The sequence below is a fragment of the Saccostrea cucullata genome, unplaced genomic scaffold (assembly GCF_032062105.1).
Source record: "Saccostrea cucullata isolate Sc308-1 unplaced genomic scaffold, CSIRO_AGI_Scuc_v1 ctg1660, whole genome shotgun sequence".
Taxonomy (NCBI): Eukaryota; Metazoa; Mollusca; class Bivalvia; order Ostreida; family Ostreidae; genus Saccostrea; species Saccostrea cuccullata.
The window spans coordinates 65,060-90,621 of NW_026922343.1; the positions used below are offsets into that span (position 1 = coordinate 65,060).

Below are 25,562 nucleotides of genomic sequence, written 5' to 3' on the forward strand. Positions count from 1 at the left end.
ATGTCGTCATTTGTTGTGTTTGACAACTGCATGAACATTCAGAATCATTGTTTCTAGGCTATATCAGCAAAGATAGCACTCTTCAAAGGGCTAAGCCAATCAAAGCAAAATGATGAACATAAAAAACATTTGAATTTGTACAATTTATGTCAAACTTAAGGTGTTTCTGTCTTCTTCTTTGCAGTTGATATTTAAGATTAATTATTTGTAGTTTTCATTTAAGGCCATACATGTATATTACATGAAATACTGTAAACGTATTACATTTGGCTGTGTATTCTTTTTAGCGCTTTTGGCGGAAAGGAACTTCCAGCTAATTTAAGTACAATGCTAAATGTCTTGCACATATATACATAAATAAGAACATGAAAAATGCGCTAAATCAAATCCACGCTAATCTGTTCAAAAAGCATTTTCTGCCAAATATCGTACACCCTAAATATAATACATTTACAGTATATCAATAACCCAAGCGTAAAACAACGCGCGCGCAATGCTACCGCTTTTGAGGTCTGAATCTCCCTATTTTTCATCACAATAGGTTAACATGTATGTTTGATTATTTTATCTAAAAAAAAGAAGAAGTATGTGAAAATCAATAAGATTGACTGTATATTTTATTTGTTTGACTTATTTTTTTGTTAACCTAAAATTTGTATGTAAAAAATGGAGCATAATTGCTGCTTTGACAAGAAATTGACAAAAGAATGGGAAAACATTAAGTTTACTTACATGTCATCATTACTGTAGATTCCTTATTTTTCGCGAGTACTTTTTATGGCGATCTGGCTCTTGACCTTCAAATCGCGAGAATTATAAATCGCGAATGGACCGTTGATCAACAGACTTTACATATATTTCAGCACCATAAAAATAAAAGCGAGTAATATTTTTTCGCGAATGATGCTTCTCGCCAAATTATGCGGAAATTTATTCCTCGCGTATAATTAGGAATCTACAGTATAACAATATTCATTAATAATTATTCAATATCACTTTTTTATGCAGGTTTTAGAAAGTTTCAAGATCATGGACTACAGCATGTTACTTGGAATTTATAATATTGACATTGCTGCCCAAGAGGTAAGTAAAATTTGGGTCAGGTGAGATTCTTTGTTTTTCTTTTTGTGATTTGTATGTCAACTGCTTTTTAGGTCAGCAGAGATTTGTAAAAACTGTAATATTCGCACAGACTTAAACACATCCACGACAGGGAGTTAAAGAGAAAATATAAATGAAATTTCATTAATTTATAAAAAAAAAATGTTTATTTTATTGATGTTAAAATTAAATGATTTTTCATTGGACTAAACAATGCTTTATTTTATTATAGAGGAAGAAAGAAAGGCCCTCATTCAGCAGGTCAGCCAATCCTGACGTTTCGGCTATGTCGGACTACCCCCCTCAGATGACCTCTGACCCGGGACAAGAATCAGGTGGTCGCACGCCCCGCGCAGGTGCTTCCTACTAATAAAACTCACGCAAAACTAAGCAGGGTGTTTATACTCAAAACTCAGCAGGGTGTTTATACTCAAAACTCACTGGGGTGTTTATACTCAAAACTCACTGGGGTGTTAATTGAACTCTCACAAGCTAATATATTAGTTGTTGTGCCATGTTTCTCAATTCAATGGGTCAAATGTTCAGGACCAAACTCTTCAGTGGCTAATGTTGTGACCTTGTTCCATGTTTAGTCTAAAGGTCAAGGGGTTAGGATTCAGTGTTCTAAATATACAGGATAACACATCAATTGTTGAAATTGATTTAAAATATTGGAAAAAAGGGGAGTGGGTGAATTAGTGGAAAAAAATTTAAATGCACTTTTGAATCAACTTGAAATTTTTGGATTTTGCTGCAAATCAAAAGTCAAATATCACATAAAATGAATATGAATAAATGAAAAACTAAAGGAACTGCCTAGGTTTAAACATACTTTTGTATACTTTGAACATTAAAAATGATTATATATAATATGCACTGCATATATTATTAGTGTTTCATGTAATAATCTTGGTGGCTGGTATACTAGCAGTGTAGATATTAAAAACTAATATTTTTACTTTGTGTATTTAAAATAATTATATACAATATGCACAGCATAAATTATTAGTGTTACATTTAATAATCTTGGTGGTTGGTATACTAGCAATGCAAATTTTAAAAACATAAATATTTCATCCAATTTGGGTTTTTTTTCTGTTTAAGAAGAACTTCTCAGAAAAAAAATATATCTGAGAAATGGATTTATGCAAAATAAAAATGAACATGCTGATAGCAAGCTTTCCTAATTATTGCTTGTATTAAAATAACATTTTATAAAATAGATTGATAAGATAAAACAAAATTTAGATAGAATTTTCATAATTTTATTTAATGACAACATGCTAATTTGTATATTTTGAAGGCTTAGCTCCACAGCGAACTAAATCTATAAAGACTCGAGTGGCCCAGTACACCACTCCTATGGAATCCATCACAGCCAAAGCCACAGAGTCAGACGAAGAGGACCAGGAGGAGGACGAAGAAATCCCGTAAGGACATGCCCATTTCTCTGTGGGCAGAAACCCATTTTTTTTATGGGCACATGCAGAGCTGCCAACCCTTACGATTTTGGCGTAAGGCGTACGAAATCAGCGTCAAAAATACACCTTACGATTTCTCTATATTCTTCCGATTTCAGTTCAAAGTTTGTAATACTGGTATTTACATAGCTGGCAGTCACATTCATGTCAATGTTTTAAAGTAAACAAAATGGAAACATGCCTAAGATTGCATGTCCACTTACAAAACACCTTCAGCGACAGGGGGCCTAGGTGGTCCCTACACCCCTCCTTACTCTTGTCATTTCAGAATGTTGGCAGCTCTGCACATGCATCCCCATCCCTTTCTTTGCAGACAAGTGCTACCGTATATACTCGCCTATAAGTTGATCTGTCTATAAGTCGGTTGTATTTTTTAAGCTTATGTTAGAAAGATTGACCTTCTAAAATACGAATCTTTTTATATCTTGCCCATAAGCTGGACATAGAGTTTTGGACCAAAGTTTAACTCCCAAAAAGCCGACTTATAGACAAGTATATACGGTATTTTTGCATCCAGTTCTTTGTGGACATTTGCATTCACATGTATTCTTTACAGTCATTTGTTGCCCCAACCATTCTTTCAACATGTTCAAGAGCAGATAGTACCATAACTCTTTCTCTGTGGGCCCATCCCTTCTTTTGCAGACAAATGCTATTTTTGATTGATCGAAAAAAAAAAAGTATTTAATTTTTGCAATTTCAGATATTTAAGTGGATAATCTATTTAAAGATTCTGTCCATCTTATTTTAAAAAAAAACAGTGAGGTTCTGAATGACTTGATTATCAGAGACTTCCATCATCAGTGGAGGAATGTTTTAAATATCGTATAGTGTTGTAGTTGAACTCAAATTTCACAGTTAGTTTTTCCCTGAGCTAAGATATGAACTGTTAATCATTTTGGCTATCTGAATATGCAGGGATTTCAGTGATATAAAAGAGAGCTTGTTTTTTAGCTCTACTGGTCAGAGACCAGAAGAGCTTATGCGATAGTAATGCGTCCGTCGTCCGTCTGTCTGTCCGTCTGTCTGTCTGTCTGTCTGTAAACAATTTTTCAAAATGCTACTCCTCCTACAGTTTTGGTCCGATTTCAATATAACTTGGCACACAAGTAGACTACACTAAGATACATAATTCTGTGCATCAGTTTTTGATTTCGATGAACGGTGTTGCCGTGGTTACTAAAAATAGAAATTTCTGTGAAATTCTTTCAAAATGCTACTCCTCCTACAGTTTTGGTCCGATTTCAATATAACTTGGCATACAAGTAGACTACACTTAGATACATAATTCTGTGCATCAGTTTTTGATTTCGATGAACGGTGTTGCCGTGGTTACTAAAAATAGAAATTTCTGTGAAATTCTTTCAAAATGCTACTCCTCCTACAGTTTTGGTCCGATTTCAATATAACTTGGCATACAAGTAGACTACACTTAGATACATAATTCTGTGCATCGGTTTTTGATTTATATATGTTGCCGTGGTTACTAAAAATAGAAATTTCTGTGAAATTCTTTCAAAATGCTACTCCCCCTACAGTTTTGGTCCGATTTCAATATAACTTGGCACACAAGTAGACTACACTAAGATACATAATTCTGTGCATCGGTTTTTGATTTCGATGAACGGTGTTGCCGTGGTTACTAAAAATAGAAATTTCTGTGAAATTCTTTCAAAATGCTACTCCTCCTACAGTTTTGGTCTGATTTCAATATATCTTGGCACACAAGTAGACTACACTTAGATACATAATTCTGTGCATCGGTTTTTGATTTCGATGAACGGTGTTGCCGTGGTTACTAAAAATAGAAATTTCTGTGAAATTCTTTCAAAATGCTACTCCTCCTACAGTTTTGGTCCGATTTCAATATAACTTGGCACACAAGTAGACTACACTAAGATACACAATTCTTTGCATCGGTTTTTGATTTCGATGAACGGTGTTGCCGTGGTTACTAATAATAGAAATTTCTGTGAAATTCTTTCAAAATGCTACTCCTCCTACAGTTTTGGTCTGATTTCAATATAACTTGGCACACAAGTAGACTATACTAATATACATAATTCTGTGCATCGGTTTTTATTTTGATGAGTGGCAAGAATCATTTTTCTGTTTATTGCTGTTTTAAAGTTTCAAGTGCCAACTGCTACTTTCCTCTTCCTTTGTTTTAAGTATAAACCAGTAGAGCTACAGTCTCGACAGAGACTTCTGGTTTTTTTTAGGCCTGGAGGTATTCCTGCTAAGAACAGTAAAGGGGAACGACTCATGCTTTACCTGGGAGTGATTGATATATTACAGAGCTACCGGCTAAAAAAGAAGATTGAACACACCATGAAATCTATTGTCATTGATGCAGTAAGTTAACTTCAGGTCGAGGAGGAATGAGATTTATTTTAACATTTCTCTCATTAGAAAGTTCTATAATGACTGTTAAAAACGGGAACACTTTTTTATTTCATATTTTTTTGATTAGAGACTTATATATGGGCTAAATTTTAATTTTCCTAGTTATTCAACCTGTTTTTATTCTCTTGTCAAATCTGAAGATAACAATCAGTTATCAAGCTCACAATACAAAACGCAACAGAACAGAGAAATGGGATCAGGTGCCATGGAGGAGTAAGTTCTCCCTATTGTCATGGTCAGGCAAACAGAAAAAAATCCTAGATAATGCGATGTGTAAATACTGTATGTGAACTTCTTTGTGGACTTCTCATATTTTAGTGGCTTTGGTGCAGACAAACATGTGCTTATTCATGAATACCTTTAAAAATTTATCAATAAATGCATTGAATATGGTGGAAGTATGTAGCGCTAATTTATTATTAAGCTTATCACTCCATTTTGAGTGAGTGTGCTAAATTTTAAATACGCCAATTTATGAACATGAACAGTTATTATTGGCCTTCGAAGAATTTGTATGAAACTTAAATGAAAATTCCACTTTTCAAAAATAAATTCAAAATTTTCTGTTTTATAGGACAGTATATCAGTTCATAGACCAAGTTACTACTCACATAGATTCCAAGATTTTATGTCAACGAAAGTCTTCAGAAAAATTCCAACTCGTAAGTACATAAAAGATTAGCATAAGTTTTAATAGTTTTTGCTTAGTCATTGCTAATTTATTTTAGTAGCTGCACTGTATTACATATTTTCCATCTTTATTGACCAAAATCATTCCAGAAAAAGAAAAAGGATATTTTTTTATGTTAATTTTTTTAATTGTAGGAAATTGATTTTCTTTGGTTTCTTTTAAAGAACTTGACAAAACAGCTCTTCAAAAAAAATTAATGAAAAAAAGGGGATAAATTTTATCATTTGTTTCTTTAAAAAATAAAGAAATTGATTGAGAGGGAAATTTGCTGAAGGGAGTCTAGTCTTTAATATTTTTTAAATGTAGAATTTTATATGTACCTTTCAGGATATTAACTTGTGTGTTGTGGAATTGATTTTTTTCTTTCATTTTTCAAGGATATAATTTGGAAATACTATTTCTTACTGTTTTTACAAAAGCTGTATCATTTTGAAGCACAAGCACAAGTTCCCCCTATGGCTGTTTGAATCAGTTTCTATATAACTCACACATATACAATTGTTTTGCACTTTCTAATGGATCATATCTTAAATGTATTCCATTCATGCCAAAAAAAAAAACATGCAGGGAGAGAAAAATTGTATTCACATTTGTAAAAGATAGTTGATGGACATTTACAAGAGAAGATTTAATCGTTAACTTTATAAGTTTTCCAATATTCTTCAAAACTTAAGCTTTTTGATAACTGGTTACATAATATATTCATGCTAAATCAATTGGACCAAGTTGTGAAGAAGTCTGAGTTCATCATTTTTAGAAGCACAGTAAGCATGTCAGTCAATGTGTAACATTAAAGTAAATATATACAATAGAAAGACAGTGCTTATAAAAAATCATCATCATAATTATTATCATATTAACAGATTATAATATTAAAGAATTATAACAATAAAGAAAACATATCAGATTAAGTGGGACAAACAATGTTTGAATGTAATTTTTTGCAAAAAAGAAACCCTCATAATAATCATATTAACAGATTGTAATTATAGAAGAAGTACTGTATATTAGGGTTATTTTTGCCCTGTGTTATTTTTGCTCTTTTACATTTGCCCCGTTTTAGAATCGCCCTGTCCCAGTTCCATTGAAGAAATTATACTGTGTTCTTTGAATCTGCCCCATTGTAAATTGGCCAACTTGTGACAAGGGCAAGAGGGGCAAAATGAAATGGAGGCAAAAATTTCCCTGTATACAGTATTACAAAAGGGAAACATATCAGATTAAGAAGGATAAACATCCAATGGCTGAATGTAATTTTTGCAATTTCGTTTCTGACTTTTTGTTTCTTCTTTTATGCTTTCCCCTCTCAGTGGAACCACCTAATTTTAGGGCCACACAGCGCTTCCGCAAAATTGTCAATCTAGGTAAAAGCTTGATCCAAATCAGTTCTGTGCAATGTCTTGTCCATGAAAGTGAAAATTTTGTTCAGTTTATTAGAAGCAGATCTGTAACTTTCAGTTGTTAGTGGTTCTGTGACATTGGCAAAACTGTTTGCATTTGATATCTTGTTAAAATCTGTTTTTAATGTGCTTTATTTTAAGTTTGTTGGCAAAGCAAGTTTTTAAAAATATATATTTATTTAATCAGTTAAATACATGTATATAGGCTACAAGGTGAGCCATAGATGATTCAACAACAACAAAAAAAAAAAAACAAAGAAAGAAACAAAAAAAAAAATATGTGTATGTGAAACATAAATCATAAATGGCAGTTTTTTTTTCAAGGAGGTCAACTACAAGATTAAAATCACAATGTCAAAATGTTGATACTCAAATAATGGTTTAGTTACAAGAAAAAGGAATGCCTGAGCCAAATCCTTCTGAAATTATGACTAAAACATTAATTATATGTAGTTGAATTTCAAAGGTCAAGGTCATGAGATCAAATTATGGTACCCAAAGTATGGTTTTATCACAAGAATTATATTTGAAGTGTGAAAGCCAAAGCACCAACTACTTAAAAGTTATGGCCGAGGTTAAAGTTTTACAAATTTTGTGTTGAAACTCAAAGGTCAAAATGTCATAGCGTCTCCATATGAGTGAAAAATTCTCAAGAGGGACGTTAAATAATATACAATCAATCAATCAAAATGTCATAAATGTTGATTTTCAAAGAAATTGAGGTCTTATAAAGATATGAAAGCCTTAATAACAATAATTCAAAAATGAAGAGATGTAAAGAAAATAGCATGTTAAGATAAAAAAGCTATATAAAAAAAAAGCCCTTGTATATTTATTGGAAAAAATGATCTGGAAAATCATGAAATCACACTTTTAATTTGGCTTGTTTTGTCTTGTTTTCAAGTTTCTGTAGTGATATGGTGATGCAGTTGATACAGTTTTTCTTTTGTTGTTTTGTCTACAGAACCCAATGAACTTTACACAAATGTGATATCAGTTATGATCCTGATTGTTGAAATATGGTTACATTTTATGCTTTCAAGATTAAAGACCATTGTTTGTTTAGTTTTTTTTATGTGATTGCTTGGTAGTTAGTCTTGTGCAATGTGAGTGATTATTATGAATAAATTTCAAGGCTTTCTAAAAGGTCAAGGTGGAAAAAATATTTAAAGGAGGTGTACAGAAAACATAAATTAATGGAATTATTGTGTTCCATAAACAGTTTATGTTCAACTTGGAACTTTGATTCTGTAATGTTGAATTGTGTGAGAATCTTTCACATGTATCATTTTAAACAGCAGATTATTTTTCAAGATTGATAAATACAGAATCTCTGATTCCCTATGATAGAACATGTGGAAATTAATTTGTCCTGGGATAAATAGGGTATAATGGTTTAATGCCGATCATGTTGATATCAGAAGATCTAACCGATAAAAAAAAAACATAAAATAAAATTGAATATATCATATTTGATAAAAAAAATCTTGATATCATAACAATTCCAGAGAAAAAAAACTGATTTGTTAATAGTTACTTAAAATTTCCATGAGAACACATATAATTTATTTTACATATGGTACAATCATGTATCAATGGTGTTACAGTATCTGATTTAACTTGTTTAAGGTTTCGGAAGTCGATTAAGTTTATAATTTTTGATTTCTTTTTATCAAGATCTGCGCCAGAAATTTGGTATGGTTGGATTTCTTCCTTCATTAATTCATAATTATTTTCATAAAAAACATACATCATTCTGCATTTTAAAAGCACACTTTTCTGCACGAACATCTATGCCAAAAAAAATTTACTCTTATTTTTTTTCTTCAGTGTCACTCATATATGAATTTGCTAGCATTTTGTACTGATATGAATACAAATTTATTTCATGACATCTAAATACAAATTCATTTTCATTTTTTATTTATCATGCAATATACTGACATGCATGTTATGATATGACTTTCTATTTTAAGAAATTCAATAAAGTTCAGTCTTGTCTTTTTTGTAAATAACTATCAATTTGAAAGCATATTTTGAATGTGTAATCAAAGTGATATACTAGCAATGCTACCCATACATTTTATGAATAATTTATTATTGTTAATAGAAAATCAACTGTGTATATATATATGTGAATTAAGGTTCGTCGTCTCTCTAAAAAGAAGGATAACTCTAACTTGGATATTATAATGATTATTCTGTAAGAAAAAAATGAGCAATTTCTGTCAAATTTGGCACAACGAACAATGCTAAATTTCACATTTCAATTATAATTTAGATATCTTTTGGAAACTACTAACAACATTTCAATGACAATTAAGAGTATATTTTTGAAAATCTTAACCATTAAAGCTAAATGCCTTAAGGAGGCTGAGGGTCAAGAAATATACAACAAATTAACCACCAGGTATAACTTAAGTTTATAGATATTTCTTTAGCTGTCAACTATCATTTGACAAAGAAAAATTTCATACAATTATTTTAAGATTTGATCATTTTTGTATATCTTTACATGGAGCTCTTCTTCTAAAAGGACATCCAAATAGTCTAAAAATGGCAACAACCACCTAGTCCCCTTATTAAGAAATGTTTGAACAGAGGGACGGTTAACATTAATTTAGCAAAAGTTCAAAAGATGGTACCACCACTGCTGCCTGGATCACCTGATAAAATGCTCTGCTCATGAATCAATTTCATGCAAAAACTTTTTTTTTGCTTTCAGGAAGGAACTTTTACATTTCATATCTATTTTTTTGTAGAAATTAAAAGTATATTTTATTATGTAAACTTTAATCAATATTGCTTGATAATTCACAAATGAGATGTTTGTGCTCTAGTTCTCAAGTTCTGAAAGTTAAATGTTTTTATTTTTAACTTTTTTTTCTTTTTTACAATAGGTGAACTTGCCAAAACTCAATGAAAACTTTAAGGTTCCACACCCCTTAGTTAACTATCTATAAATATAAATAATTTGTTAACTTAATATAAAATATTACTTTAAGGTTCCGCACCCATTTGTTTACTTGTATGAAATTTTACTTTCATGCAAATAATGCTTCTGACACCCCCCCCCCCTTTCTCAAAAAGTTTGTTTTGTTAATTTACACAATTTCCAATTTCAGCATATGTGCAGTAAATAATTTAACCGTACTTGATTATTTTATATAAGGAAAAATGGTTATAAAAGCCATGCTTACCACTCTCCACGGAAAAAAAAATTAATAAAAATTAATTTTCTTGTAGCTCTGAAACATTCTCCCTCCAAGCGTAAGACAAATGCAGGCAAAAGAGTGAACACAATTTCAGAATCGGAACCAGAAACATCGAGGTCAGAGGGCAGGACTCGGTCCATTAGCTTCCCAGATGATGACGACCAACCAACAGGTTTGTACTTGTTTAGTCACAGACCTGTGTATCCTTCTGCTTTTGGCTTAATTCATCCAATTTTTACCACATAATTGCACTTACCAATACATCACTCCTGTACAAGATGCTTAATGACATGAAATAATGAAGAAAATCTAGTATGGTCATGATGGTGAAACTCTTCCTATCAATAGTTTAAAAAATCAACAAGTCATTAACACCGGTATTTGAAAATTTTTCAGCTTTTCACTTTCAAAATTCTCAGTAAATAGGGTACAGAACCCTATACCAAAATTAGGCCAACATAGCCTTAGTAATTGAGATATAGATGTTCAAGAACTTTGTTGAGATATACTGTAAATCACTTTTTATTTGTGAGAACTTTATTTTCGCGTAACTAGCAAGACAGTGTGCTTGCGAAAATTTAATTCTCGCGTATAATAGCATTCTTTAAGATTATATAGATCTATAACCAAAATTTGTGAAAATTTTGTCTAGCTAATCAAGAGTCATTGACTATCTCACGAAAATTAGGAATCGCGAAAATTTAGTGATCTACAGTAGATGTTCAAGATACCGAAGTTCAACTGTATTTCATTGTAGGAAGAAAAGGTGGCAGGCCGGACCTTCTTCCTCAGAATTCGACGCCGCCACCTACGTTTGCGGAGGCCATAGCCTCCAAATCTGATACCTCTCCCAGAGGTCAGGACATTAAAATGTCAAGGTAATATCAAGGCTGTCAATACCCTACAAGACATCAGGAAGGTTTTTCTAATATTTAAGTTTTAATCTTTATCAGTATACACATAGGTTTTAAGTGTTACTTTTGAAGAGCAGTTAAATATATAAATGATTCTCATGGAAATCTCATGTAATAAAAATAAGCTCAAGCTAATCCCCTGGATTGACTTAACAACAATGTCTTGGTTTTAATCTTAGGATCAAGTCCATTTTCTAAGCAGTGATATGTTAATTCATGGATATCATAATTTAAAACAAAATTTGATTCTCAATCTCGGACATTTATCAAACTTAATTATTCAATTATAATCCTGTTCATTGAAATTTCTTGGACTGAGAAAAACTGGGAAAAAATTATCTGTATCTGTTTTTTTTTTTTTTTTTACATTTTTTTTTTCTGTTAAAAAATATTTGTCATGAATTGAAGTTTTTATATTACAATTTATAATCTGGAAGAAAATTTTCATATCTTTGAAAAATGTATAATGTTTCTTGTATATATTCAGTCGGATCCCTGGAGCGCTAGGATCAACATTCCAGACCAATCCAAATGACTCCAGTTATCCAGTCTCCCCCAAAATGTCAAGTCTGCGGGGCTCTCCACCCCTGAGTATTTCTGAATCCACCCCTACACACACTGAGTACACAGAGGGCACTCCAAGCTACACCCCCTCCTCCCCCAGCTGTTACAGTGATATAGGTTAGTGTAAAAATACCCCCCCCCCCCCTTTAAGATCTGGGGTGACCCCTATCATTTGGTATTTTTCTTCTGAATTTATTTGCAAAATTACACTGTTATGACTTTTTAAAAAAATTACAGAATATTTAAATGGTTTCAATGCATGTATTTAAATCTTGTTTATTTTCTCAGTAAATAATATGAATAAGCTTAAAAAAGGTAAACTGAATAAAGCTTATGCTGATCTATTTGAATTCTTGGATGATTTATTTAGCACTCAGAAATGTTAAAAATTATGATATCTGAGGCTGTATAATCTTTTGCTAAAAAAATGAAAAAGCAAATTTTGATGATGCTTCATTTGCTTAGAACCAGCATTTCAAGCCGAGTTGGACAAAGAACTCTTAACTCCGGCAACTGGGACGTCTCTCTCAGGATTAACAATTTCAAATGTCTCAAACACAACACACACTGATAGTGCTGCACTGACTAAAACAGTGATCAGAATCCCTGATAATGACAAACATTCTAGTGATGCAGATCACAGGGGCAAACATTCAAGTGAACAAGATATAAAACATTCAGGTGAGCAGGATCAAGCTTCCTCTTCACCTGACATTCCATTGACTTCCACAAATAGAGAGGAGGATCCAGGATCAACAGGAATGGATCAGACAGAAAGTTCTTCAAAAGAAAGCAGTGCTGTAGAGATGGTAAGTTCCAATTATCCTTTATAGTGACTGTTGTTTTTAAGTGTTAGTGTGGTGATATGTATTTCCATGGGGCAATTTTGTGCCTAACATTAAGTAGGTTTTTTGGGTGTGTGCACACACATAGGTAAATGTTGCTTTATTTTTTGTTTTAATTTTGCCTGATTGTCTCTGTGTTGTTAACTTTTTTTTTGGGGGGGGGGGGGGGGGGGGGATAAATAGACATTTAAAAAAATGAAAATTCAGAATACTTCTCAATGTGACATGTATAGAGTCTTATTTAAACAGTTATATCTTATAATCAATGAACAATTATTCATAAACATCATCTCTTGATAATCAATATTTATTTTTATATTCATTAAAATGGTGCTTAATTTATTGCAAATTTACATTATGTCTGAGCAAATATAACTTATTGAGTCATTAACTTCATTAGCTTTTTTTAGCAAAGAAAAATAAATAAATAAATGTAAACTTCACCAGAAATCCAACTTAAGTTCCAGTAAATTCCATCTTAAATTTTTACAGTTAAATATAGCTGTTTTGGAGGTAAATTTGGAATTAATTCATATCTATATGGCATACATGCAAATGAATCTGTCTGAAAAAATCATTGCAAGCAAGAATGCTGAAAACAATTGACTACTAAATTATTATTGGCGAATGATGAATGATTGACAATTACATAGAAGTATTGCTGGATAAAGTTTTTAGTTTGTGAGGCTTTGAAGTAAGATTTCTCTGAATGATGTGCTCCACCTCTTTTTAAAGTCAGGACACAATTAAGTGATAATTATAATTTTTTTTCTTTCTTTTTGAAGATGAAACGGCATGAAAAAGTAATATTCTCGTCAAACTAACCTGCAATGTTTAGTGTGTATTAGCAGTTAACAGGATATTTTCTCTCCATTGAGAATCACTGTGTATAAATCACTGTATATATACATATATAGATTTGTTCTGAAATGATTCTGAAACTCATTTTATTGAAAATGTAAATTTACTTTTCAAGACAGTGAAATTCTTTTGTTTTAAAACAATAAAGCAACAGAATTTCATAGTAGTAATAGTCATAGTAGTCAATATTAAGAATATATACATATGTTTATAAAAACTTTTAATTAAAACTAAAAAAAAAAATCATGATTTCAAAAAATTGAAAATCTCTTGGTAGCAGAAATGGAAGTATCCTGTTAACTATAAACAAACTAAATATACGTAATCTTCTTGCTTTTAACTGTTCTATGTAGCTTCTGTGTATCTGTTTTTCCTGTTGTAGTCTGGTGTTTCTGGAAAATGTTTGCATGATGGGATAGCAATGCATGGCTTGGTGAAGGGTACTAACAAAACTAATTTCTCACTGAATAGACTAGACTCTAACTTTGCATATCCTTCAAAAAGTACTAACTCTAAAAGTGACACAGAAATTATAAGTCACTATGACAACAGCACAAAGGTCAGAGGAGAATTTATCCTCCAACACAGAAGAGCTTCTTCAAGGGGAGAGAAATCTGAAATGGATACCACAGAGCAGAGCTATAGTAATGATATGGAGATGGAAGAAGAGTTATCTTCTCCCGAGAAGAAAAATGATTCCATTTCAGTGGAGGATCCAGAGTTTTATTCTAAAACTCAGATGAGAAAGAGGCTGGATCAGTTGTTGCATTTACAGTCACAGAGGAACCCTCCTGAGATTGTCAGAGCATCTGCCCCACCGATGTCCATACATTATTACAAACCTGTGGCCCTGAGGAGGTTTACCTACTTGCCAGGAAATGAACTGGAGTACAGTGCAGCAAAGGAAAATGAAAATACTCATCTGTAGAAAGGGGAATTAAACAGGAAATGAAAGTTGAAGAGAGACTACTAAATTTATTAAAGCTAGGAAAAAGTAGTGAATTTTCTTTGGATAGATGGGGAAAATTTCATGTATTTTTTCTTGCAGAGAAATTAGAAAGAAAGAGGTTTCAAGTATAATAGAACACTTGATTAACTGCTTACTAATGGGTAATATGTGCATCTTTCCTCAAAAGAAATTAGAGGGAAACAGTTTCCAGGTGTAAGAGAATATTTGATTATCACCTCTGTCAGGCTTGGGGTCAATTACTTTGAAATGTAATTAATTACTTTCAAATACATTGATAATTTTGTCAATTACTTGCAATTACAATTACATTGATTTTTTAAAATGTAATTAATTACTTTCAATTACTTTGACAAATGTAATTAAATACATTTCAATTACTTGAGTTTTATTTAAAAAAAAAAGATTTTTATTTAAATTTTCTATAGTGAACTATTTAAAAATTTTTTGTTCTTTGGAATGAGAGGGGCTCACATCTGTACAAAATTAGACCTTTACCAAATGCCTTGGGCAGTGTGACACACTGTATAAACAATTTAAACAATTAACATTATGAGACATTTAATTATTGTACAAAACACAAGCCCATGCTACGCCAGTATGGTGTATGGCAAGATAATTTTTGTTACTTTCTCAAATCCATATTTTTGAAAGAAATAAATATTTCTCACAAATCCATAATTTTCTATCTTAAAATGAATAGAATATAAGTAAATCTAAAAAGGGATGTAGTTAGTCTAATTACTGTAAAAACATATTAACTATCTAAACAATCATTGTTATTTGCAATTGAGAATAGGTAGAATTGAGATTTTTAAAAGTGGGAATAGGTACTAAGTATAAACTTACCAGAATAAAAATTGTGTATCAGTAAACAACACATATTTTATAAACTTTCATTTTGAAAAAAGTAATTGAAATGTAATTGAAAAGTAATTGAAAATACATGATCTTTTTTGAAATGTATTTAAATACATTCAATTACTTGTAATTGAAGGCTCGCTCAAATACAAATTACTTCCAATTACTTTGAAAAATGTAATTAATTACGTCCAATTACAATTACTTTATTCAATTACCCCATCCCTGACCTCTGTCATGAAATATTTCCTGCATAATTGTTGTTTGCCTATGAAAGTTTTTAAATTTTGCCCTTCAGAGTTGCATGCATTGATTTTCTATTTTCATGAAGAAAGAATATATGTTTGTTTTCTTTTGTATTGTACAGTATTTGTATTCTGTCAAATGTTGAAATTTTAGTGCATTGGATATTATTGTCATGTCCTAGTTTTAATCTGATATCAACATGGGTCTCCAAGATAAACATAGTTATAGAATAATATCAAGTTCATGTTGGAAGATTGACTCATTGTTTAAAGTGCTAGAACAGATATGATTATATTTAGATTAATAAATAAATCATGATACATTTAAAGTTGAACCTTTCCATGTTGAGCACCGTATGTCTGAGAAAAAAAATGAATAATCATAGAATCAAGATACATATATTGAAGTCAAATTACATAGGAAGAAAAGGTGTTGGGATTCCATCTCATTCAACTGTTTTAATTTTATAAACCTTTCCAAGTGATCTAGGTTTGCTGGAATGTGTTAACTTATATTTTAGTAACTTATTTTTTCTCTCTTCTATGAAGAAACTGTCACCATACATGTAATCAGAAACATACCATCTTAGTTATTAGAAATATGCTTTAGTCTGTATTCATGGTAGTTGTATTAAGTTTGTGTTCATGTATTTTTCTTCTTTTTTCAGAAGTAGAACGACTTTGAGAAAGGGTACTTTTTTTAATTGCACCTCGTACTAAAGTACATATGTTAACTATCTCAACTAAAACAAGTTGGAAGATTGGCAAACTAGCATTTAACATATTACTTTGGAAGTAAATGGATTGTATAGATATTTTGTTTTCTTTTCAAAATCAAAAAGAATATCATTTTCTTCATTTTCTTAAAGACAAAACATGGGGCAAATAAATATTAAGCAGGCATTTCACATTTGTAAATTTTTATATGAAAACAAGTCAAAAATCAGACTGTCAGTCAATTGGTATATTTTTTTAAAATCAAAATATTTGTTTTATTCAATTTTTCTATGTATTATCATGTATACTTTAAATGCTTTCGTTATTTTGCCAGTTTGCCCAAATCTTTCACTTTAGAGAATCAATACATAGGCAAAAAACTGTGATCCCCCAACACTTTCAGTATATACCCTGTTGTTTAGTGTTGTAGAAAAATTAGGTCTTAGAGGGAGAGTTTTTTATCACAATTTTCTGTAACATGTAGAGGTACAGTAGTAATTTTTTTCCTTCATATGGTTCTGCAGGCAAATTTAACAAGGCATAAAATATATATATTCATAACAAGTAAATTGGGTATTTATTGTTTGTAATGTAGAACCATCTGTAGCTTAGACCTTTGTATCTTTGTATATTGTGGACAATTCTGTCAGTTATTACGTAGTAAATCAGGTACTTGTGTTGTGATATGATGAAATAGTGGACATAATTTTGAGCAAAAATTTTAAAAAAGGCATTTTGATAACGGATGCTTTTTCCAAGGAGTATGTTGCTCATATTAATTTGTTTACCTGAAATCAGTGCTTAAGATATAAAATTTCAAAATTATATGTTATCAATTATAATTACAGGCACCCTATGAGGTCAATATTAATTAAGGTCATCTTAAGATCTGTGAGTTTTATCTATTTATTTGTTTAAAAAAATACATTAGTCAAGGTCAAATTATGAGGTTTGAAGTATACATACTCTGACTTTTATCCATAATACTTTTGTAAAATTGATATATAATTATTAAAGGTCAAGTCAAGGTCAAAATTTGAGGTCGTTGGATTAACACAATTTACTACCTGAAAATAATTTTGTCACTTTCACCATGACTTTAGGGAATGTACAAGCAAATTAATTTAAATTCTCTCTAGAATGTTTATAGACTTCATTTGTCAGTACCTTCAGTGGATTAGACAAAGAATACATTTTCCTAACCTCCAAATGTTGTACTGTTATTTCTGGCATGTTAGATTCAGTGGTGGTGGTAGTCTTCTATGTCCTACAGTATATATTGTTAATCAGAATATCCTTTTACAGAAGAGAATGGAGTAAGTGTTTAATACACAAGAATACTTTTATGTCCAAAGGTTAATTTCAAAAGAGTTTAATGATGTTATTCATTAGTCTTACTAAGAGAGTAACTATTAAATTTAATGTTATTTTGTTGTAATTTTGTGGAAATACAAAATTGACCTTGAAATCTTACCTTTAATGATTCCCAAAATATGTACATGTAATAAGTAAAAGAATCTTTCAATAAATACATGGATATGTTTTGAATTGTGATGAGTTTTATATCTGACCAGACATGGTTACTAGTATCAGACCTGTTTACCCTTACGATTTCGACGTATTTTTTACAGATTTTTGGTCTAAAATACGTCTCACGTTTTGCTGTTATGAAAATACGGAAATTGGAAATACGTTCCTTTACTATTTAGCACATAGTTTTCATTATGATCTCTCTTAGTTTCACGCTTTTTAATTTCTTAAAAGGGGAAGATTTCAAACACATAAGCGATGACGGGTTGCCAAAACGCTGTGGTATTATAAAAGGTCAAAGACCATGTTGATTAACCATGTTTTTGTAATCAGAAGAGCAGTTTTTCTCTATTAATACATGAAAAATCGATGAAAAGAGAAATCTTACTGGCAAATGCCAAATCTCATGGACAAATCTACCTAAAAAATATTGAGAGACAGCGAAATGGGTAAACAGGTCTGTAGTATGTATATAGACAGTAAAATGTGAATTCAAAGAATTTATGAAGGTACCTACATATAACTGATTCTTATTTTGAATTTCAAGAAAGCAGTTCTACACTGTCTTCAATTCTTTGAGATATCCATTTAAACTCCAAGACAAGCTATGTTATGAAAGAAAATGATATTTTGTTGAAACATATATCTTTATACGATAAGGAAGGTTAACGAATCTGCAATTTAACTGAGCAAGATCTCTATTATTTAACATAAAAACTGACCTTAAGCTTTGATTTAATAATCCTGTACTAAGTATTTTTTACTTTCTTTTTTTCAGACCCATCTTTGAAGAATTTTCTAAAACAGATCATCAAATTAGTTATCTTGGACAATAGGATGCCAGATAAAAGACATATAGGCAATGTAAATGTTATTCCCTAAAAATATGGACCCAGGGCAATAATTCATGATATTGCCTTCAAAATAGGGAAACATGGGTCCAGGACAATAGTTTATTATATTGCCCTCAAGAGTGGAAAATATGAACCCAAGGCAATAGTCATGATATTGCTCTAGAGAGAGGGCACTGTGATCATCTATTGATCATAACTTTTTCATGTGTCTGTTCTTTTCATGGTGCTCATCCTTCTTTTTTTCTCTTTAAAACACTGTCTAAGGAGGATTTAAGATCTTCTTTCAATGTATATTAAATTATAATTAATCATTTTCTTGTCACTTTATATCCTTGATAAGAACTGAAACATGCATATATGTCATGCCATTCTTGCACATGTAGAACTCTGGTTTGTTAGTCTTAAATCTGTAACATGTTGATGTGAATCATCATTCTAAAGAAAGTGACAATTCTCTAGGAAAGTGAATTTTTTAGAGAATTACCCCTGTGGTCAAATTTAAAAAAATAATTCTACAATTTCCATAAATTTTCTGAAATATTGAAATCTGGACATAATATCAGTGGGTGATTATGCACCTGTATGTATTTATTTGTATAGTTCAGAGGTCAAAGTTCATGTAGACTAGGGGTAATTAATCATTGAACAATAGCATCTGACATTATATATATTAATTTTAGGTACAGTTTTATGTACCAATATTTACATCAGATGTTAAAACGATGTACCATGCAGCTTGTAAATTATTTTTGGCAAAATGGAATTTATATTTGTTCTCTTTTTGTGAGTTTGGTCCTTGAACAATCCTTGTTGAAATGTTTGCTGATTATAAATTTAAAGTGATGGACTTGAATAGACATAAGAATGGAAACAAATTGTTCATCATTAGGGGGAGAAAAAGGTTATTTTTTTTAAATGCGTAATTAATCTATTGTACAAGTTGATAGTGACATATTTTTCAAATATTGGAGGACTGAGATATGTTTTGTACATTATATTGTATGTTTTCTCGCCACAAATTTTGTTAAATATTTCTGGAAGAGCATTGAACAAATTATTCATACTAACAAAATCAGCATCGTTTAGGAAAAATCACTTTTTAGTTATAATTAATAGAATGTGATGTTTTCATTTAAGTTTGAAACGAAAAGCAGCTTCACAATGGATAAACATAAAGGGATGGCTAGCTACAAAATGCTGGCATTGACAAAAATACAATTCAAACACGTTTTTGTGTATATTTTGGCTTCAGATCATCTTTCATGTCTCGAAGGGTGAACCATTAAATATTTAAAAAATAAAATGCAAAGTAACATTATTTCACATGTTAGATACCTGGTATATCTAGTTTCTTGAGGTTGATCCATCCTTTTAGTATAAGCTACAGTTTTCATGTAGAATATTGCATACATTGTTAACCAAAGCCAATATGTTATACTTTAATTTTCTGTGCAAAAAATGACAAAATACTGAATGTTTCTTGTAGATGATCTAAATGTGTAAATATTTTTCTTGCCAAATATTGCAGTAACTGTTGCAAAACAAAAATTTGCTTAAAATAGCTTAAAGCAGATTCCTTATGTTTTTTAAAAGTATTTTGTATCTAATTTACAAATATTAAAGTTTTTAAGAAATGTAGAATTTTAAACTATCATGGCTGTATTAACCATGTTAACATTCCCTATATAGTATTAATAATAATTTTTCATGCATAAACTTGAAAACCTTCTAGGGACAATTTATTTCAACATCGTAAATTTTCTTTTTACACTATTGAACAAGACATTTTCATTCAAAGCTAGGGTATGTAATGAAATGAAGTATAATTACTATGATCATAGCTGAGTTCACTCCACGTTGCAAAAACCTTCAATGTAAGGGGGCGTTTTTCAGAACGTTTGAAAATGCGCAAACTCGGACAATAATTCTCCATGTTACCAACCATTGGCTAAACATACAAATCATGCAGTGATACAAACATTTGATTCATTTCTTAATTTGGCACAGCTTTTGAACTATGTGTGACACCACGTTGAAATTATGGGATTTTTTGGCAATAATTGGCATTATACAATGGATGCAGTGTAGCAAAGTGTTCTCCACGTCGACACTACCTCATAGTGATGTTGTCAATAGAATTATCACCCTATTGTTGTTTCTCAATAGTTCATGAAAAATTCTTCATGAGTAAAATATTTCTTTTCGATTTTGAAAGCATATCATGCCATTTTGAAACAAAATATGTATACGTAATCAATTTGTAAGACATCCTGAAGTTGAGCCCCCTAGTAAATACAAAAAATTATGTTTGAAAAAAATGTAGAATTTATCATGTTTCATCTAATTCTTGTAATACCGTATTTGTTCCTTTTTAATTTGCACTGCAAATTTCATTCAGTTATGTTAAAAAGTCAAACAAGATATTTCAGTTGTTTTATGCTTCTAGACTTACTGGGAGTATTTTCTAACTCATAGTGAGTGATTTTCATGCATGCATGGTATTAGCATCTCTAGGCTTTGGTTATATTTTTTCCAAGGACGAATGAACATGCACTGCAAATGTCTTTCAAAAGGTTTCCTATCGTTTCAAAAATGTTATCTCTTTTGAGCCATTTAATAATGCTATATATTAATAATATGTCATAATAATTATCTGTATATTTTGTATTAAAGGCTCTTGATCATGAATTAAATATGTTGAACATATATTTTTCAGTATTGTTTGTTTTCCTTCATTGCGCTAGCCCACAGTTGGCCATTGTTTTTTTTTGTACATGGATTAATGTTACGTTGTCATGAACATAATGAATGTTAAATAAAAAGTTTTTTTAATCTTTTAATAAAAGTAAGTTAGCTGCTCCGGATGCGATAGTAAGGTAATATATGCGTCCGTCCGCGTGTAGCTGTCTGTCCGACTGCAACATGTTAACAATTTATCAAAAACGCTTCTCCTACAGTTTTGGTCTGATTTCATTCATTTCAATATAACTTGGCACACAAAAGGACTACACCTAGATGCATAATTTGGTTTATTTCAATGAATGGTGTTGCCATAGTTACTAAAAATAGAAATTTCTGTTAAATCCTTTTGAAAATGCTACAACTCCTTCAGTTTTGGTCTGATTTCAGTGTAACTTAGCACACGAGTAGAGATACATAACTTGGTGCATCTGTTTTTGATTCTGATGAACGATGTTGCCTTGGTTATGTTACGGTTTTCCAATAGTAGAAATAACTACGCTGGTAGTAAAAGATTTATTGATGTCACATTGTCAACATATAAACAGCTAGGCTCTGAAATACATACGAGTATAAAATAAACATACATGCACATTACAACACAAAACACACATCAAAGGGAAATAACTCAATTTCAGAATTGAACACAAATAATAGTCAATTAGTTTGAAATGAAATAAATATGAATTTAGATAGAATAGTAAAACTGAATCAATTTAGCTTTTCCCAATTATAATATAAAATCAATATTGTATCAAATCAAATCAATCAATATTTCTCAAATTCATCAGTGCAAAACAATTAGTTCACACAGTAAACACAATCAAACACCACAAACAAATTCAACACACAAAACATTGATCTTACCAGATATATGGTATCAGAACCAGGGGCCCGTTTTACAAAAGGACTTACGACTTAAGACCAAATTTAATTCATATAACTTTTTGATTAACATTATATCAAAAATTAATTTAAACTTTTCAAATGGAATGTGGTAAGATAATTTTACTCAAAAAATTTCAAAGAGAATTATTAATTTTGAAAAATTTTACAATAATCTTAAGTTTTTGATCTTAGTCGTAAGTTCTTTTGTAAAACGGGCCCCTCAGTTCTTTATATTTATGTATGTATTTACAGCTATGGCTAAGGAACTCCCTAAAAACCAATTGTTATATTATATATTGATTTCATCAAAATGTAAAATATTAAATAAATTCTATTTTTATATTTATCACACAATCAATATTCTCACAGGTTAATAAAGATGAATAAATAATGTCTTACTTTTCTGTCAATGTCAGTACAGTCCAAAAACCTCTATCAACACATGCAATGTACAAAACAGGTATATAGGAATGAAAATCGAATACCCTAATATCACTATACCCTCTAAGACTTTTACCTTTGACACTAAAATTGAACCAACCAGAAATAAAACCACTGAACCATGAACAACATAATACACTATCTATGGAAACCCATGAATGACTTGAATTAATAAATAACTTAGAATATGGAAACTTGTTTATGTAATACTTGAAAATTAAGTTCTCAATAATTTATTTTATTTAAACAATACCAATAAAATAAATATAAATCTATACTATCACAGTTACTAAAAATGGCTATTTCTGTGAAATTCCTTTAAATCGCTACTCCTCTTACAGTTTTGGACTGATTTCAGAATACATCTGGATCTCCCCTTTGTCCAGTGTGGCTCATATTTCTGTCACAGAGTGCCTTTGCGTAAAGGGTGTGCAGTGACCTTGAGCAAAGTTTCAAGGTCAAGGTAAAAAATATCCTTTCTGTATAATATATTCTTGACTGGAGCATACTTTCCTTGGCCTAATCTGGCCTGAGTGGCCCATACTTCACAAACAGAGTGCCTTTGGATAAAGGGTGTGCAGTGACCTTGAACCATGTTTCTAGGTCAAAGGTTAAGGTCATAGCAAAATTATATGATAAATCCTTGTCCAGATCATGTCTTCTCTCCTCTTGGTGCAATTAGGCTCATACCTCACTCACAGAGTGCCTTTCGGTAAAGGGTGTGCAGTGACCTTGAATCATATTTCTAGGTCAAAGGTTAAGGCTATAGCAGAATTATATGAAAAGTCCTTGTTTATAGCATATCTTCTCTCCCCTTTGTCCAATGTGACTCATATTTCACTCACAGAGTGCCTTTGGGTAAAGGGTGTGCAGTGACCTTGAACAAAGTTTCTAGGTCAAGGGTAAAAGTCAAAAATATCCTTTCTGTTTTAATTGTCTGGAGCATATTTTCTATTTCCTTGGCTTAATCTAGCTCATACTTCACCCACAGAGTGCATTTGGGTATAGCAGAATTATGTGAAAATCCTTGTTTGGAGCATATTTTCTCTCTTTTTAAAGTCTTTGTTCGCTACATAATTTCTTTCCTACCCTTTCGACGCCGAATAACGTTACGACTATAACGTCAAGGATGCCGTACTATGACGTCAACTAAGACGTAAAATAGTTGCGTCAGAAAAAAAGCGTCAAACTGATAATGAAAAAGCACCTGTTTAACCAAGGTAAAAGGATGTAAGGAAAATTTTACGTCAGGAAAATGCTTATAAAAGAATCATATTTATTCCAATAATTTTAATATCACTACAATAAAGTAAGCTAACATTAATCCTATAGCTAGCAATTACAAGGAAAGATTTTAGATAGAACAACCCAACTCTTTTTAAAAATAATATTTATACTAAATGTTATTAATCTATAACTGCCGTATACGAGAAAACGGACCCTTATATAACCTGGTACTTTCTTAATGCAAATATGCATAACTTAATTACTTTTAAATATATAATTTATCTTATTTTTCCAGTATTTGATGAGCATTTTCATAATTTAAGACGCTTCAAAACAAAAGTTGGCGTGACTCAAAGATAATGTAATGTGTCGTTGCAGGTCTCGAACTCAGTACGTTTCTAAACATTACCAAAATTTTTAAGTACATCTTTATTGTGTTGATACAATGCCTCCCCCAAATACCATGAAAAAAGAGAGAAGTCCAGTCCGAAAATTAGGGCACCGTGGGCCATCCCCTCGCAAAAAAAATCGATCCCGATATAATAAAATAAATACTAGTATTACTTTCATATAAAAGAAGAACTCATGGTGTATAAAATTGGTTCTTCAGGGTTAAATTTCTACTACCACGCGGAGAAACATAAAACACCAGGCTCATTTACATAATGAAGTATTGTTTTGAGAAAGTTTATTCCACATTTAAAAATTAAAAATCATTAATTATATTTATATTTATTGGGGTTTTTTTAAAGTAAATCAGACTGTATCAAAAGCAGTAATGATATTGATGCTGCTGAACTGAGGAATACTGTAAATGTATTACATTTGGCGTGTACAATATTTGGCGGAATTTCAATTTTGAATAAGCGTAGATTTGATTTAGCGCTGTCTGAATTTGCTAGTTATAAAAGTTAATATTCAAGACATTTAGCGATATACTTGAATTAGCAGACTCTGCTTTCCGCCAAAATCGCTAAATAGAATACACAGCTAAATGTAATGCGTTTACAGTAATAGACATTTATGTCGTTTTTTTTTGGGGGGGGGGGGTTAACACTTGAACACAACAATCGAACATCATTTCAAAAACGTTATAGAAATTGGTTTCTGTAATATAGATTCCAAATGTCGGAATGACTTGGCCATTGGCGATCATATTCCCAAATACAAATTCTCACCTGCTTGGCAGAAAAATATAGCCGAGAGTCACATGTCATGCTTTAAATAGCATATGAGCTCGACTTCTAATCTCACGGAAAATTAAATTGTATCATTACGCATGGTTTGAAATAATGAACTTTCTAAATTCCTGAAATTGATCAAAACTCGTCAGATTAATCAATAATATGTCTATTTAACGATTGCCTGGACTCCAACTCAGATTTATGAGAAGTTCGAAAATGAAAAAAAAAATGTATACTTTGATCAATGATAGGTGTATTGCAGTCATTTGACGAAATCTACATGTAGTGTACATGTATTTGATTAACTAAAGGAAACACTGTCTAGTTAGTATAATATACTACGGCATCAACGATAATTGATGTCCCTGGTATACTATTATCGTTTTACTAACAGCGTGACAGTTTACTTGATAGGGCGTGCTAAAATTTTG

At 31.1% G+C, this 25,562-nt stretch overlaps 1 protein-coding gene across 7 annotated transcripts in view; it reads left to right on the forward strand.

Moving 5' to 3' along the window:
• LOC134261654 (phosphatidylinositol 4-phosphate 5-kinase type-1 alpha-like) overlaps nt 1-21,360 on the forward strand; it is a 34,896-nt gene extending 13,536 nt beyond the window's left edge. The window contains exons 9-20 of one of the 7 annotated variants that reach the window (XM_062744075.1): nt 1,009-1,083; nt 1,334-1,457; nt 2,405-2,531; nt 4,805-4,937; nt 5,563-5,650; nt 8,757-8,774; nt 10,326-10,466; nt 11,052-11,172; nt 11,696-11,889; nt 12,238-12,581; nt 13,110-13,130; nt 18,577-21,360. In XM_062744075.1, coding sequence (XP_062600059.1) covers nt 1,009-1,083; nt 1,334-1,457; nt 2,405-2,531; nt 4,805-4,937; nt 5,563-5,650; nt 8,757-8,774; nt 10,326-10,466; nt 11,052-11,172; nt 11,696-11,889; nt 12,238-12,581; nt 13,110-13,130; nt 18,577-18,588 — 1,398 coding nt within the window. In that variant the 3' untranslated portion in view covers nt 18,589-21,360. Of the gene's footprint in view, nt 1-1,008; nt 1,084-1,333; nt 1,458-2,404; nt 2,532-4,804; nt 4,938-5,562; nt 5,651-8,756; nt 8,775-10,325; nt 10,467-11,051; nt 11,173-11,695; nt 11,890-12,237; nt 12,582-13,109; nt 13,131-13,402; nt 13,421-13,860; nt 14,517-16,219; nt 16,243-18,576 lie in introns of those variants that run through there. The other 6 variants (XM_062744076.1, XM_062744078.1, XM_062744077.1 and 3 more) reach the window with 6 other exon arrangements.
• Nucleotides 21,361-25,562: the final 4,202 nt, after the last annotated feature.